The following is a 17810-nucleotide window of genomic DNA, read 5'->3' as shown; positions in this document are numbered from 1 at the left end:
TACCAGCTTCAGGGACCAGGCAATCTGCTTTGAGGTTTTTAATAGGGCACTGCATAGTTTCTAGTAACAATAGAAGGGTTTAACATTTTAATGTCTCGAATTTTAGCTTTTTTTGGTAAATTCTGCAAAATTTTTATGCTTCCTAAAGTTTTTGTCAGTTTTTGATATTCGTCTATTCTCACGTGCGAGAAAACATATTCCACTTTTTGATGAAAATTTACTGTATGGTTTTTAGTTTCAATGGATTTGTTTTCAACAATTTAACCTTTTGACTTTTAGAAATTTTTGGATGAAATTTGCAATTTTTTTCAAAAGATTTTTTTCAAAGTTTTTTCAAGAGTAGTGTTTTATTTTTTTTCTTGTCTCAGTAGCCAGGTAACTTCATCCAGGGTTTGATAGTATGTTATGAAATAGTTGCTAGGGGGCAATTGAATGGCTTTCAACATTTCAATAGAACGAATTTCTATTTTTTGAAGTTTGAGTTTTTTCTAAAAATTATTGCTTATCAATCTATGAGCCAATGAGTTTTTTAAAGCTTGGAATTGTGTTAATGGATAGCCTCTAGAGATACAAAAATGATTCTGAAGATATTTATATCACGATTTACAGCAACATTCCCTTATACTTTGCAATTGATTTCTTTTTTTTCTAAATTTTTGTTCATTTTCGAGTTAATCGATCTTCAAGGGCCAATGAATATTTTGCATGTCATGCAGATATAATATCTTATCTGACTTATCTGACTCAAAAAAATGACTTCTGAACTCACTTATGGAACCTTGCTTTTTATGAACATTTACTTGATAAAGGTCAAGAGTGTGCATCTAAGTAGTGCCAAACATATTCTGGAAAAAACTAATTCTTGATTATTAGAGTCTTGAGTTTTTGATCTCGAATATTAATTTTGGGATCTTCTCCGTCCCCAGTACCTTATGCGCCCCCAGTTACAGAGCACATGCCATTACATAGTAAGTCATTATGTAAAAATTATTGCACGTGCATCTGAGGGGTGCAAATAATATGCGCCCACTAAGCTGAGGGGGCACAAACGGAAAAGATCCCGGAAAAGATTTTGAAAAGCTCTATTAGGGCTTTCTCCTTTTAGAGCTTATGTGTCTCGTAAAAATGACAGTCCAAAGCTAACCCAAAAATCTATTAAAGGACTGGTGGTCGATCTGTCTGTCTAATCTCTTTTGTTGTTTCAATTCATGGAAGGCCCCAAGCGTCTATCGCGGCTATTTTCCGGCAATCTGCCGGCTATGTTTTAATTTGAAATTTAGATAAATTGAAATTCATTGATTCGGCAGATTTAAGATAGATATTCCCTCCTACGGCTTCAACCTGACCTGAATCCGAATCAGTGAATTTAAATTTATCTGACGCCATTGACAGAGATTCTAATTGTGGGCATTTTTTCAGGTCTTGCCTTTTTATTTTTTGATTTCCACAAGGTCGTTTTTGTGTACTCCATCAAAGGATGCGTAGAGTCAAATTTTTTCTATTGTTAGATTGTCTTAAAATACTAAATCTGGGGGAAAAAATTTGATTGTTTTTAAATTTTTTGTGCTTTTTTGCGCATATACTGTCAAGGGCGTTGTTTACTATCTTACTTTTATCTTGCTGTTAAAATTTTAATTGTGAGGTTCTAAATGATTTTAATTCTTTGGATTGTATTTCATGACTTTTTATGGCTGAATGTTTTTGAATTCGCGCACTAATTGTTGTCATAAAATAACTGAATATCTGAATGTTGCCCCCTTTATTACACTTTCTGTCGTTATATCACATTTGTTTTAAATGACAAAGCTCATTGGTGCTTTTTGTACCGTAAATAAACCTAAATAATGATTCGATTCCATGGCTAGTGGAATTTTATCACTTAGGCAATATTTCGCAAATTTTTTTAAATGTATTTTCGACTTCTGCAAGTGTTTGTTGCACTGTTAGTTGTGTTAGCATTCAATATTATTTACGACACGTCTCATAGGGTATTTTTAACTGATTTCGTTGTTTCAGTTCAATTCTAATGCCCCTATGATTTTGTCAATAATTCTTTTCTGGAAACATTATTGAAATTATGAGTTTTGCGGGTGTTTGTTCACATTGTTATCTTATCCCTTCGTCTCAGTAATGACAGGTTTTCGCTGTTGCTAAGAATGCCCAATTTAGTCAAATTAACTTTTTCAGTTCATAGCTTCTACTTTTTACGACTTACACCCTGTTATTTCACAAACAATTTTAGTGAAGTTTTCTATGTACTGTTGTACTTGTTGCTATATTTTCACCTAATGTCATTCTTTACAGATCTTGTCGGCTTCTGATGTCGATTAAGTTAATGAAAATATTTTGTTGCTGTTAATATTAATTTTGTTGCTGTTAATATCCGTGACTTATATTTGTTTTTAAATTTTTTGCAATTTTTGTTTTTTTGCGAAGTTTGGTTGTATTTTTTGTCTCATTATTTTTGATAGTGACAGGTTTCGTGGGTTGCTAAAGACTTTATAGGCCGATTTTTTTCCGTTTGAGTTCTTAACAGTTGTTTCAATCCTACATTTTGAAAAATGTTTGTTTTTGTTTTGTATGTTTTGTTGTTTCTCACGTGGTCTTTTCGCTTAGTCATGAAAGTAATAGTTCTTGTTTAGAACTGCGGGAAGCTGGTTTTTTTCTTCGAAACTATCATACTATGCAGTTAAGGATATCGGCATGTGGTTAAGAGATTCTGTTATTTTGATTCCTCTAACAATGATTCTGATTGTTGACATTTTCTTAATTTTACCCTTTTTTGTTTTCTGTCATTGGTTCCCACAATATGGATGTTTTGTTTTACTCATTGCAAGAATGCGTAGAGTCAGTGTTTGTTTGTTGTTAGAGATTCTTCAAAAGCCCAAACCTTTTCAATTTCTTTTTGCTTTTTGGACTTTTTTTGTGCATTTTTGCATATTTAGGGACAAGAGAGTTTTTCTCTATTTGAGTTCCATCTCGCTACTATAGTTTTAGTTGTGTGGTTTTTAGGGAAATCTTTTGTTTGGATTGTAATCAAGGACGTTTCCTGCAATTTTTTCACACATTTTTTAAATAACTTTGATCTTTCAAAACGGGATAAACAGGTAAGGCCCAGTAGACATTAATTTTCATCATAGAATCAAAGCTGGTTATAGAAGTGTTCGAAGTGCTTCGAGTGGTGCTGCTGCTGGGATGGCTTTAATTGAACGTTAAATGTCATCTTCAAGAATTTTTTGACCCAAAATGATGTAATTTTTCATTTTTGTTGTCTTTTTCCAAATGTCTTGAATTGACGTTTTTCAAAGATAATAAAGCATGATGAAATAATCTTTTGCATGATGAAATAATTTTATATGACGTTCTTATGAGCAATATGTTTGGGTATTGCAAACAGGGGCCAGAAAACTTTTCTAGGGTCTGATAATAGATTCCTGCAAACTTTTTAGTGGCAATGGGTTGTTTTTGATATCTCAATGATTTTATTTGATTTATTATTTCGGTTTCTTTTTGGCTGACATTGTTCAATTGATCTGGCGAGGTACAGCAGTTATGTTGTTCATTCACTTCTTTGGATTTTTTCCGGACCTGTCCTGCTATCTTTTTTTTACTTCGTCAAATAAAATTGTTTTTAGCTTTAACTTATTGTGCCGCCTTTCTCTCACTCTGCATGAAATCTTTTTGACGTCTATAGCCTAGTTTTGTTCTTTGCGCCTTCTGCCCAGGTACTTCAAAACAGCAGTCTCACAGCAAAGTGATCTAAACACAGGATCTAATAGACTCAGTATTGAAACACGAAATCAAACATAGAAACGGGATAAATCCATGTTGTCCAATTTTAGATGGCCTCTTCTTGAAATTTGTTCTTGAAAATCTGATCAAAATAGTTTGAACTTTTAGATTGGTTTGGTACAACGATAATTTTTTTGTTATTATTTTTCTGATCCTTCAATCTGTGTTATGGGAATCTTTAGTGGCTATTTTGCGACAAACTGCTGGGCTTTTGCCATTCCTCTTATCTTGTACAATTACACCTCACCCTTTTCTACTTTTTTCTTGAAAGCTGTGCTCGCTATATACCATTTAGGTTTGTGCCAAACTGAGGAAGCAATTGTTTTTTAACCGTTTTGTTGTTTAAGTCAGTACGTTAGTCGGGCATTAAATGACGTTTGTCAGGGTTGATACGTCTTTTGCAATATATGGTTACTTTTTTGCCATTGTTTGAGCGATATGTGTTGATACTGCAATTTTAAACACAAAAACTTATTTTAATTTTCGAAATTTTTTCACGTTTTTTGAGATTTTTTGTCGTTTTTTGAGTTTTCTGAGCCTCATGGTTCAGGAAATTTGCTCTAGTTCTTGATGAAAGGTTACCGCAAAGTGTCTAGTGGCAATGGAATCTTTTTTGCTGCTAGTAGTTGTCTTGAACTTTTCATTTGATTGGTTTTGTTTTCAGTTTTTGGTGAATACAATTGAGCATGTTAATTTATTTTCGGCCGATTTTAATTTTTTTTATTGCTCTCTAACAGAGTTTAGAGCAATTACTGTAAACGTGCGAGTCTTTCTTATGCAAAATTTTCATATGATGCTTCTGCACTTTCTTCCTAAATTATTTTTAATAGCCGCCCTCATCTTCTCAGCCGGCTATTATAGCGCTCCTATTTTTTTTTACTTCGTCGAATAAAAAAATGTTTCGCTTTACCTCATTTTGCCGCCTTTTCAACATTTTGCGTGAAATCTTTTTGACTTCTCTAGGCTAGTTTTTCTCTTCTCTCATTCTGCTAAAAGTGATTTTGAACATCAGTTGCTCAGCAAAGCAATTCAAAATGAACAGAGTCAGTTTAAACAATTGAAGTCAGAAGTAGAAACGGGATAAACCCATAAAGCCCAATTTTAGATGCCCGCTAAATGAACGTCGTTCCTATAATTCTTAGTTACCATCTCTAATGCTTATTGGTATTGATAGTAGCCCCTGTAGCCTCTCTCTAAAACAGACGTATGTTCAACCACGAAATGCCATCAAAATAAATCGGACTTAAAAAAATGTTTTTGCACAAAAATTTTTTTTTTTCAATATCTTCTGTTATTTCAATCCCAATCATGCTTATTGAAATCAACGGCGGCTATTTTCCGGCAATCTGCCGGGTATGTTTTGACTTCTTGAGTAAATTTTTTACGCTTCTTTTCTTTATTTGGAGTGATTTCAGTTGCTCTCATTTCGAAAACACCTAAATAATGATTCGATTCCATGGCTTGTGGAATTTTATCACTTTGCAATATTTCGCAAATTTTTTTTGTTTTTTTTACTTCTGCAAGTGTTTGTTGCAGTTTTAAGTGTGTTAGCATTCAATATTATTTAGAACATGTCTCATAAGCTGCTCATAGGGAGTTTCTTATCTGATTTCATTGTTTCAGTTCAAATCTAATGGGCCTATGATTTTGTCAATAATTTTTTTCTGGAAATATTATTGAAATTATGGGTTTTGCGGGTGTTTGTTCACATTGATGTCTTATGCCTTTGTCTCAGTATTGACAGGTTTTGGCTGTTGCTAAGAATGCCCAAGTTAGTCAAATTAACTTTTTCAGTTCATAGCTTCTACTTTTTTTGACTTACACGCTGTTTTTTCACAAACAATTTCAGTGAAGTTTTTCATATACTGTTGTACTCAATGTATTCTATTTGTTTAATTTGTTTTATTATTTCGGTTTCTTTTTGGCTGACATTGTTCAATTGATCTGGCCAGGTACAGTAGTTAAATGTTGTTCATTCACTTCTTTGGATTTTTTCAGGACCTCTCCGGCTATCTTTTTTTTTACTTCGTCAAATAAAATCATTTTTAGCTTTAAATTATTGTGCCGCCTTTCTCTCACTCGGCATGAAATCTTTTTGACGTCTATAGCCTAGTTTTGTTCTTTGCTCCTTCTGCCCAGGTACTTCAAAACAGCAGTCTCACAGCAAAGTGATCTAAACACAGGATCTAATAGACTCAGTATTGAAACACGAAATCAAACATAGAAACGGGATAAATCCATGTTGTCCAATTTTAGATGGCCTCTTCTTGAAAGTTGTTCTTGAAAATCTGATCAAAATAGTTTGAACTTTTAGATTGGTTTGGTACAACGATAATTTTTGTTATTATTTTTCTGATCCTTCAATTTGTGTTATGGGAATCTTTAGTGGCTATTTTGCGACAAACTGCTGGGCTTTTGCCATTCCTCTTATCTTGTACAATTACACCTCACCCTTTTCTACTTTTTTCTTGAAAGCTGTGCTCGCTATATACCATTTAGGTTTGTGCCAAACTGAGGAAGCAATTGTTTTTTAACCGTTTTGTTGTTTAAGTCAGTACGTTAGTCGGGCATTAAATGACGTTTGTCAGGGTTGATACGTCTTTTGCAATATATGGTTACTTTTTTGCCATTGTTTGAGCGATATGTGTTGATACTGCAATTTTAAACACAAAAACTTATTTTAATTTTCGAAATTTTTTCACGTTTTTTGAGATTTTTTGTCGTTTTTTGAGTTTTCTGAGCCTCATGGTTCAGGAAATTTGCTCTAGCTCTTGATGAAAGGTTACCGCAAAGTGTCTAGTGGCAATGGAATCTTTTTTGCTGCTAGTAGTTGTCTTGAACTTTTCATTTGATTGGTTTTGTTTTCAGTTTTTGGTGAATACAATTGAGCATGTTAATTTATTTTCGGCCGATTTTAATTTTTTTTATTGCTCTCTAACAGAGTTTAGAGCAATTACTGTAAACGTGCGAGTCTTTCTTATGCAAAATTTTCTTATGATGCTTCTGCACTTTCTTCCTAAATTAGTCTTTGACTTCTTGAGTAAATTTTTTCTCGCTTCACTTCTACATTTGGAGTGATTTCAGTTGCTCTCATTTCGAAATGAAGTCGGTAGTTAATATAAAAGTGATTGTCAGCGGTTGATTGTCAAAGTCGATTAGCTTGTGGTTAAGGTTTCTGACTGCTATCCTTGAGCTCTCGGGTCCAAAACCCGATGAGGGCCCAGTATGTTCACTCCCAAAAAAGTGTTACTGGCTATCGGAACTCTTTCCTTAACTCTTTGGTTTTTAATTGGTCTCAAACGAAGTTTGTAGCGATTATATTAGTCCTGTCGGTCTTTTGTATGCGATTTTTCGCTTGACCAATTTTTCGTCTGACGCTTTTGACTTTTCGTCCTCAAAAACGGGATAAACAGGTAGCGCCCAGCGGGCATTATGTGCTCTTAGAGCCTTTCAGGTCTGTTTCAGCTCAAACTGTCTTGGAGACTTATACTTATGGTGTGATGGGCGGTTCTTAGAGGTTGACACTCCCCTCCCCTTTGTTGACCCCCCACTAATGGCTCCACACCCCACCCCCCCCCCCCCCCAACGCGCTGTTGCCCCCCCCCCCCCTCACCCAGTGCTGCCCCCATCAGCCCCCGGTGCACCCCCCCCGTGGCTAGCTACTGACCAAGCCAACCGCTCGCCGGTCGTTTGAGAGCAATTCGCCCGACGTTAGTCGGTTATGTTTATTTTCTTAGTCGTAGTTTTTACAGTTGTCCTTAGCTTGTTTTTAAATTTAGGTTGACCTCTGAGATTTTCAAAATTAAAGCTACTGGTTTCTTTAGTTTTGAGAATGTTGGCGCTCTAAAAAGTTCAAGTAGATTATTGATTGCTGCTGCGTGTATTGTTCTTTCCTTTACGCGGCCTGCTGATCACGCTCTATGATATGACTAGTATTATGTTGCTTCTAGTAGGCTAAGCGCAAGCCGAAACATCAACATGTGAGAGTCGTAGAATTTTGCGATCAAACTGTGACTAGTACTGTGATTTACTGTACTGTAGGTACTGTAGTACTGTACGTTACTAGTAACCTTGAATGTACTTTCGAAAAACTGTTACTTAGTTTTTCAAAGTAATGGCTGTGTTTTTGTAATGGCTTTGATGACTATTGTATTAGATTTGTTATATGTTTTACTAAGTATAATGGCTGTTTTTTTATGTTTGTATTAGTATATACTCTGTTGTTGTCTAAGGAAGGCTGTTTTTATGTTGGGTCTGATTATCAGGTCTTAAGCTTGTTTAATTCTTTGGGCTGTAATTCTGGACTTTAAAGTTCGTTTTACTTTTTTGCTACATACGTCACCACGTCCAGGTTTGACTTCCGGCTTACCTTACTCGTCGTATCAAATGATTGGTATTTACATAAATACGCTCAAGGTCGAACACAAAGTCAAACGATTGTGGAGACTTGGATAAAAATTAGTCTGTCGTTTGTGTTTCTTGAATTTTCTCATGATATTCCAATCCCAGCATTTGTCAATGGAGTCACGATTTTTTTCCGGCCGTCTGTCGACTGTGTTTGGATTTGAGATGACCTGATGAAATGGTTTGCTATGTTAAAAATGTTTTTAAATTCGTTGCGTTTGTAAATTTCAGTTATAGTGACATCTCAAAGTTTTGTGGTAAAAATTGTTTTTTTTTTTTGGTTTTTTTTGCCTCCCTATTTGTTTTTTTTTGCATCAATAAAATGTTATTTAGGCTACAGCCCTTTTTGAATTAAATTGACCCACCTGTCCTTCGAGAGTAATTTGTCCGTCGTTAGTCGATTTATGTTCTTGAAATGGGGTTAAGGGTATCTCTTGGAATCGCAGCGCAATCTGTGATCTTTATGAAAGTGTAGCTCTTAGTGTTAGGCTACTTGATCAATACGGTCGACAATAAACCAAGTTGCAGAAAAAGTTCTTTGTGCATATTTTTCTGACTGTTTTTTTAGTCATTGATTGATGCTCTCAAGCAAATATTGAATCAATTGTTTGAAGCCTGTTGGTCTGTTGAGCAAGTTTTTGCTTGATCAATTTGCTGTCTAACTATTTGATTTATGAATCTGGGAGAAATTGGTTAAGCCCGAGGGCATTAAGCCTGTGTGTTCTACTGGCCTACTAGTTTTAATTTTCACCAAACTGCTTAAGTATGATTTCATGATTTCTCCCTTTGAATACCTCCCCCTCATAGCAATCTTGGATTATTCAATTGACGCTTTTAAAGTACTCTTTGCCTATGATGATTATATTGTTGTGATGATTTCTTTTCAGTGGTGTTGGATAGCTCGGTGTTGGTGTTCCATGACCATGGCATGATTGGAAAGAGTTTCGAGACATCGCAGGTAAAATTAGAAATGCTTATGCCCATCGATGCATTTGTGAGCCTACTTAAATTAATTTTGAAGTTGGTTTGGACTGCTCACACACAACACAACGTTAGATTTTTTTCATCGCCAATAAATTTTCAAAAAAATTTTATGAAAATGGTAATTTAGCTGCTAATCCGTATCTGTGCTGAACTATAATACTTATGTCTTTGATCTAACAGAAAGGATTTTTATTGCCAATTTATTGGAAATGTTGATTTTTCAATTACTTGAAACAATTAGATTGAAACAGTTTGAAACAAAATTTGAAACAATTTTTGTAATCGTGTCTTTTCAAACTTTTTTGAAACATTTTAACCTTTTTTTAACACGACAGTTAAACACAAGACAGCGCTTTGATTTTTGACGTCTGGCTTACCGCACTCACTGTGTCATCTGATTGGAAATAAGCTTCCATTCAGCAAATTTTTTGGAATAAGTCCAAGGTCGAAAAACGAAATCATAAACAAGAAAAGGTAATGAGGACTTTATGTCCGGGTACTAAGTTTTAATGTTTCAAGACTCGGCTCTTTAGTTTAGCAAAGTTCCTGAGAGTATACTGTTATATGACATTGGTTTTAAGTTTGTTCTCCTCGAATCAAATGCTGAATTTACTCTACTTATCGAATCTAGTATCAATGCCGACCAAATTAGAACACTTTTTCTTTTCATTGTTTTTCTGATTGTTTCAATCCCAACGTCGTTCAATGGGTCATCACTGTTTTGTTTCCGGCAATCTGTTGGATAAGTTTTGAATTTTTGTCTGGAGAAATGGGATGAAATGGGAAACCCTCTTAACATGTGGGACTAGCATCCATAATCTAACTGCTAACAAATCCAGCCGTGAGCCAATCGTTTGAGAGCAATTTGTGTATTTTTAGTCCACCTTTTGCTTCTTTTACTTGTTACTTGATTTTTCTTCCGAAGTTTACAGCTTGGAACCCAAGAAATCTACGCTTCAATATTTTAATGATTCTATAATCGGAAAGTGAAAATTCTGTCATTTAATTCCATTGCGAAACTTTTGGCGTCATTTAGGTTACAATAGAAAGATTAGCTTTAACTAGTTTTTTTTTCATGTTCGATATTTGCGATCGGATATTTAAATTGAAACTCAGAAATGCCATATTGCTAATTATATGATCTATTATTATTAAGGCTTTGATTTTCCCTTAATTCTGTTTACATTAGCATCTTAGCTTACTTCAATCGGTAATTCAATCTGTTGCAGCCAAAAATTGCTCACTTGCTCGAATACAAACTTTTTTTTGTCAATTTGTGTCTCGGGTTTCAGGCGGACTTAGAGCTGACTTTATAAGTAGCTTTAACTATCTTATTTTAAAACGCTTTCGATCAATTTTGCTGAATTTTGAGTTTGAAAATGCTGGTGCGATTATCATGTGTTAGAGAGTGAGAAAATCTCCTATTTACTAAATGAAGCTCGGTAATAAAACTAATGTAAGTGTTTCTCGGCCATATGATACAGAAGAGAGCTCTTTTCGTCCTCCTTTTTGATATTGATTAAGAATTCTTACATTGATAAATTTTGGTTTCTCAATGTAAAAGTGGTGCGGTGCGATTATGTAAAAATGTCTTGATAACATGAAAAAGTCATAGCATTGATAGATCTGAATGAGATACATCTAGTCTTTGTTAACAATGGCTATTAAAATTATCAGTCGGTAACTGTTAACATTTACCAAAAAAGTCGGTAAAAATGAGCCAGGAAAAAGCTTTCGAAAGTTGTTTCGGCTTCTTGTAAAAACGGAAGGATCTCTATGCGCTAGACGGGCTTTTTTGTCATTTGAGCTTGTTCTCCCTCTCTCTAAATATTCATCCGAGAAAACTTGAGTAGTATAATCTGAAAGCCCATTCACAGAAGAATGATTATGCTAAGGGTTTTCGAATTTGGTTTTCGTCGAGAAGATATGGGGCTTTGAAAACTCAAGATAATCCGTACAAATTAAATATAGGAAAACGTAATTGCAATCCGTCGAATCTATCAAATTTGGATTATTTAATGATCGATTTTTTAATTTTACGCGAATTAAAGAGAAGCTTGAAAGCCACCGTATAATTTAATATTGTTTTTACATCAAGGAGTTACTTGGATATCGTTTTTACTCAGAGGAGTTAATGGGATATTGTTTTTACTGAGATATTTGGATTAAAAACCTAAGATTTTGCTTAAAAGATTATTGTAAATTTAATCAAAACCCAGAAGTTCATCAATTTTTTAACTTTTTACATACCACACCCATTTAGATTTATGGAGTTTAGAATCAAACGGTAGAAAGCTGAAAAAAGGGGTCTATTAAGATACCTAATTTAAAAATCAATTTCAAGAACTCAATTTTGAAACTTTTTGGAAGCCTTTACCGATTGCTTTAAACGATGTTCATGAACAGGTTCAGTTTGAAATTTTAAACCATTTGATAATCAATTCTAGTTCATTGGAATAAATAGGTGATATCAATAAATTTTTTGACAATCTTCGATTTTGTATCTTCCTATAATATTGCTTCAAGAAAAATTATTGAACTTCAATAAGGAAAACTTTTCTGAACTGTGAATGTTTGAATTTGAAGTTTCAGCAGTTATTTTTGACAAAAATGCAGACATCCTTTCTTAATCTTTTAACACCGTTTGAAGTTCTATTCAAATTTACTTAGGAGTCATGTGTTTTTGCGAGTTCTATTACAGCTGTTTGAATTTGGAACAAATTGATCAAAATGGAAGCAGCAATATGTACTTGTTAATTGCTCTCAAACGAAGTTTGGCATATTCTATTATTTATGTGTTCTTTTTATGCATGCAAGTTTTTCTGTGAACGATTTTTCGTTTGACGTTGTTGACTTAGGGCGAACATGAGGAACAGGTAATGACCGGAGAGCTTTAATTTCCCTCAGTGCCTTAAGGTTCACTAGTCTCTAAGGATGCGATTCACCAAAACTGTTTTGATGAGGCAATTTCATGGTTTGAAGCGTGGTTCTTAATCCTATAAATTTGACCTCTCTGTCACCACCACTCGCCTTTGCCACTCACCTGCCACAACACTCCCCGGTTCATCCTCCCCGGTGGGCGATTTGTCGCCTTCTCGTCCAAGCCCCCCATCACCACCACCACCACCCTATCACCCGTGGCCAGGCCCCAACTCCAATCCCCCATCCATTCCGCTCACCCCCTCCCAACTAATGCTAGCACCCCTCTTCCTCAACTGGATTCTATCGAAGCGAACCTCTCATCCGTCTTTGAGAGCAATTCGCTCAACGTTAGTCTGTTATGTTAACAGCTTAAATGCCGGAATTGAAGTAAGCCCTGTTTTATTACTCAATTGTTTTTTTAATAGCCTCCCTCAGCTTCTCAGCAGGTTATTATTGCGCTCCTATTTTTTTACTTCGTCAAATAATAAAAATTTGCTTCGCTTTACCTCATATTGTTGCTTTTTCGACATTTTGCGTGAAATATTTTTGGCTCATTTTTTGCTCATTCGGCTCAAAGTGTTTTTAAACAGCGATCGAAATTGAACAGAATCGGTATCAAAACACGGAAATGGAAACGGGATAGAGCCATTGAGCCCAATTTTAAATGGTAGCTACTTGAACTTTGTTCCCAGGAATCGTTTTTGTCACCTCTGAAGCTTTTTGGTGTTGCTGATTGTCCATGTATCCTGTCATTAAGAAACACGGGTATTTTCAACTGCGAAACGAAATCAAAATAGTTTGCATTTTTAAACAATTTCTTACATCAACCAGTTATGGTTTTTTCTCTGTTTTTTCAATCACATGTATTGGAGTTATGGGAATTAATGGCGGCTATTTTCCAACAGTCTGTGGGTATATTTTTCAATAACCGCTGTCAGACTCTTGACGGCTATTTTTAGGCGCTGTTTTTGTTATCAAGGTTCCTTAAATTTTATTGCTATTTTGTATTAGTATTAAGCTTATTGATTGTAGAGGCTGAATTCACCATGATAGTTGAATCTGATAAAACTGTGAACCAAATTAGAATTTGACACTTCAAAAAAAATTAAGCAAAAGTCGATTTTTCTCATTTTTCTCTTACTGTTTCAATTCCAACGTCGGTCAGTGAGGTCAACAGCAGCCATTTGCTGACAATCTGCTGGCTCTGTTTTTTTATACTGTAGAGTCTGAAAGACTATCAACCGTCTCCTACTTTTTGGAGTCCGTCTCAGGACTGCGAAGTACGTTTTAAGTGTTTTAAATTTCTCTCGAACGAAGTTTGAAGTAAATATTGTAAACGTGTTGGTCTTTTTACGACTCGAAAAGGAGTATTGAGATTCGACACGTTTTTGTTCACCTTGCTTGACTTTCAAGTTTAATCAAACTATCAAGTTTTTCATGACTTTTGACTTTCGTTTTCGAACATGACTTCTGTTTTAGAACAATGGACTTTGAGAATATCTTAGGTACTAATAAATAGAAATTAGGCGAAAAGGTAATTATGAGAAGTTTTCTTCCCATAACTGTCTCTTCTCCCTATTCAAAGTACAGCCACCGCCCTTCCCCCCCAACTAACCCCCACCCACCTAATCCCCCCCACCTACGCCCCCGCCCCCAAATAAACTAAGCCTTGAGTAACATCGCAATTTGGGCTTAGTGGTTAAGATGTCTGACTGCTATCCGGCAGATCGCGGGCTCGAATCCCTATCAGGTATAAGTTTTTGCACCAAAAAAATTCTAAGCTACACCCCTAAATTAAATTGCCCCCGCCTGTCGTTCGAGAGCAATTAATCCGACGTTTTTACCTTTTCTCATCGGACATAATTGTTTTGACTTCTTGCCTGTCCGACTAGTTGATTCCACTGATCTAAATTGAGAATTGTTCACCATATATATGTTGTTAAGGCTACAAGGTCAAAAGGTAAAATCAAATTGAATGGCATAGTAATAATTAACTGTTATGAGATTTTATTGATTGCTAGTTGGTGAGTATTGGTTGCTCCCTATATTACTCCTTCATATGCAAGACTCAGTAAAACTTTGATAGCACTCATCCGTTGTTGCTGCTTAGGTGGAAACGGTCCTTCTGTATTTATTTTGTTATACCTTTCTATAAATTTAAAACAAAACGTTGAGCGAAAATTTTTTAAACGTAGCATCAACTTGTACTGATGTTTGAACACTTAAAGCTCTTATGATTGACTACTTGGCTATTTTTTGGAGCTATGCTGTGGTTTACTACTGATTTTAGCTATCATCAGCCGCCTAAAATAAGATTGGACTTGCTAGCCATCGTAAAATATATTTTTGGGTAAAACTGAAAATATTGGCAGCATTTGATTCGGACCGGATATACGAACTTGAAAATTTGTGCGGTTTTCAAGAATTGGAGTGAAATTGGCAGTTTTAATATAGACATGTAATGTTTTGTTTCAGACAACGCAGAATATCTGTGACTACAGCCAGACGTACAGACTGCTGGACAGCTCTGGTCTCATAGTGGTAGAGAGCCTCACACAGCCCACGGGCGAGTTGCAGGAGAGAAAGCGACATATACACGTGGTGGCAGGACACAAAAACACGGCTACTTTACAACACTCCGACTGAGAAGAGGAAAAGACAGGGACGGGGGGCGGTCGGTTGTTTTTCCGTGTCAACGTCTGCTGCCCATTGGAAGAAAATATTCAGTCGAAGTGAACGATTAAACAGACTCATGATTATCGAAACAGTTGTGGGGATTAGAAAGTGCTTGCATGTCAGTCAAGTCTTAACCGGGAGCTGGGTGAAATATCTTTGTCAAAAAAATTTTAATTCATTAATTGAGCGCAGAGCTGAAAGAAGTCTTCTCGGTGTTCGATTATGTTTGTCACTGGGTCAATAAAGTCCCATTCATTCATCACCTAGTCCAGTCCACTGTGTCCTGTCCTGAATCCTCAAACTCTGCTATCACTACTATCGAAAGATTACTTTTCTATTCCAGATTGCATTAATTTTACATCAATTTGATCTCTTTCTTAAATTTATAGTTCAACTGATGATTTGAGAGATAATTAAATTAATTTCTATAAGGTATCTTTTTCAGAACAGAATAGATCTCTTTTACGTCCCCCAGGTGCACGTGCTATTTTTTACATAGAAACGTGCTATAAAACAACATATAATTTGTAACTGGGGGGGCGTAAAAAACACTGTGGGGAAAACAGAATAGGTCCTAAAATTCAATGGCGAACGTGCTAAAACTTTTATGACCGCTTGCTGTTGAGCAGAATTGAAGAGCGGAGAGAAGAGAAAGTGGTAGTTTTGTTCATCCTGATCTTCGAAAGATAAGCGCGGAAAGAAGGTGTGAAACAAATGGCTGGCTTTTTCAAAGCAGTTTGTCAACTACAATGACTTGTAATTGTACGCTTGGAAGTGCTTGGACCATCGGAAGCAAATAATACACTTTAAGATCCAATTTTGAATTATTAATAGCCACCCTCATCTTCTCAGCCGGCTATTATAGAGCTCCTAATTTTTTTTTACAATTCAAAGAATTTTGATTTGTATTTGGGCGCTGTCTTTTTTTTAAAGATCTGTTCACACATTTTCATGATTTTTGAAGTCAAACCCATGAAGCCCAATTTTAGATGCCCGCTATTTGAACGTCGTTCCTATAAGTCTTATTTACCATCTCTAATGCTTATTGGTATTGATAGTAGCCCCTGTAGCCTTTCTCTAAGAATCAGAAGTATGTTCAACTATGAAATGCCATCAAAATAAATCGGACTTAAAAAATGTTTTTGTACAAATTTTTTTTTTCAATATCTTCTATTCTATCAATCCCAATCAGGCTTATTGGAATCAACGGCGGCTTTTTTCCGGCAATCTGCCGGGTATGTTTTGTGGTGTATTGGTTATTTTGCCATTGTAGACATTTTTTCACCGTTTTTGTATATTTCTTCGGTTTTTCTATGTTGTGGGAGTTTCTTGGTTGATTTCAGTTTTAGGTATTATGGTGACCATTTTAATTGCTCTCGAACGAATCTTCAAGCAGTTATTGTGAACTTGCTGGTCTTTTTTATGCAAAGACTTTTGCTTGACCGATTTTACTTTCAAGTGGCTTTTGCGCGCTTGACTTCTTTGTTTTGCGTGATCTAAAATTCTCTCTCTCTCTCATTCACAATTTTAAGTTGCTGAACTCAAGGGGTATCAGTTCACTACTAATAGTCAAATCAAAGGTGAGCCGAATTTGTTGTCATTTTTTCATTTTAAATTTTATTAGCGGTTATTGTGGTAAATAATAACCAAAAATGACGTCATTTGAGGCCCCATTGAGTGATTTTAGTCCCCTGCCTAACCGACTCAATCAGGCTGCAATATATTTGCAGCCAGGTCGTTTGAGAGCATTTCTTCCGACGTTCTTCGATTACGTTCTTTTGATTGCTATTAATTTTGAGATGCTTTTGATAAGAAAATTGATTAATTTTTTGCAAATGCTGGCCCGAGGGCATCTTAATATATCTTTTCTATGCTTATTGAAATTATTGCTTTTGTTCATTTGTCCATTTTCTGTTTATTTAGAGCTGTTCTCCGGGATATATTACTACACGGGGCATTTGAAAGTTTAAATGGCCAGTTTTCACCCAAAGATTTGAGGAAATTTTGATAGATTTTTGCTTTTAAAATTTTTTGGGTGTTTTGTGTTAAGTTGGAGTGTTGGTATCCCTCTATATGCAAAGTATTTTGAGGAGACAATTTTGTGATGAGAAAGGTGGTTCTTAATCTTAAAAGTATGACATCCCAAGGTAATCCCCTACCACTCAAACCTCCCTTCTAACACTCCACCATCCACCTAGGCTCGCTCACCCCCATCACCCTACCCGCCAACCAAGATTGCCAAAAATATTTAAAAAATCCTTTTTTTTTGTTTTTCATTGATTTTGGCGAGTTTTTTGTGTAGTATACGCATTGGAAGGATGCGTCGAGTCAATATTTATATAAAGTGTTATTTGCGATTATTTCCACCTCGCTATTTTTCGAAAATTTTTTAAAATTTTTAAATTGTTTTTCGATTTTAGTTTAGTTTTACGCATTTCAAGGCACGCATTGTTGACTAACAAAGTTTGACGTTGCTGACAGAAAGGTTATATTCAGACCATTAATTAATTCAATTATGGTTTGCGGTTCAGTAAGTATGCTTTTTTAAGCTTCGTTTTTCGTTATAATTAATTCGGGGATGTCACGAGGGGCGGTGCTGTCACAACTTGTAGATTAAATAGTAGGAAATAAAACAAGATTTGAATGTCTTTGGTCTACACTTTTTTCTTTTTGGTATTGTTTTTTCAACTTCTTCGACTATATTTGTGTAAATCAATTATCGAGCAGAAAAGGTTATACCAAATTTCGTACATACTGAATCGCAATTTAGTAGTTTTAGTTGTTCAATTTGATCTGAAGATAAAAACTAGATATGTTGCTTGAGTATTCGAAATAATTGCCTGAGAGGGGCTTTGAACGTCTGCTTGAACAAGATAAGTTTCTTGACTTGGATAAGCTTTCGGTGTTGGATTATTTTCGGGTCTTTCGGCAAATCTTGCACGGATAGCTGTGACCAAATCTGACGGCAATGGTTATGTCCAGTTTTCTTTGTTTCACATTGTATTCAAGATGTTGTTTTTGCTACAATTTCT

At 35.4% G+C, this 17810-nt stretch overlaps 1 protein-coding gene across 1 annotated transcript in view; it reads left to right on the top strand.

Moving 5' to 3' along the window:
• LOC142334676 (mitogen-activated protein kinase kinase kinase kinase 5-like) overlaps positions 1-15209 on the top strand; it is a 255273-nt gene extending 240064 nt beyond the window's left edge. The window contains exons 21-22 of the mRNA XM_075382898.1: positions 9084-9154; positions 14578-15209. Of these exons, the coding sequence (XP_075239013.1) occupies positions 9084-9154; positions 14578-14748 (242 nt within the window). The 3' untranslated portion in view covers positions 14749-15209. The remainder of the gene's footprint in view (positions 1-9083; positions 9155-14577) is intronic.
• The last annotated feature ends 2601 nt before the right edge of the window (positions 15210-17810 follow it).

Source organism: Convolutriloba macropyga, chromosome 2 (genome assembly GCF_964194025.1).
Source record: "Convolutriloba macropyga chromosome 2, txConMacr16.3, whole genome shotgun sequence".
In the NCBI taxonomy this organism is placed as follows: Eukaryota; Metazoa; Xenacoelomorpha; order Acoela; family Convolutidae; genus Convolutriloba; species Convolutriloba macropyga.
The sequence above is the reverse complement of the archived record's forward strand: the minus strand, read 5'-3'. Positions and strand labels throughout refer to the sequence as shown.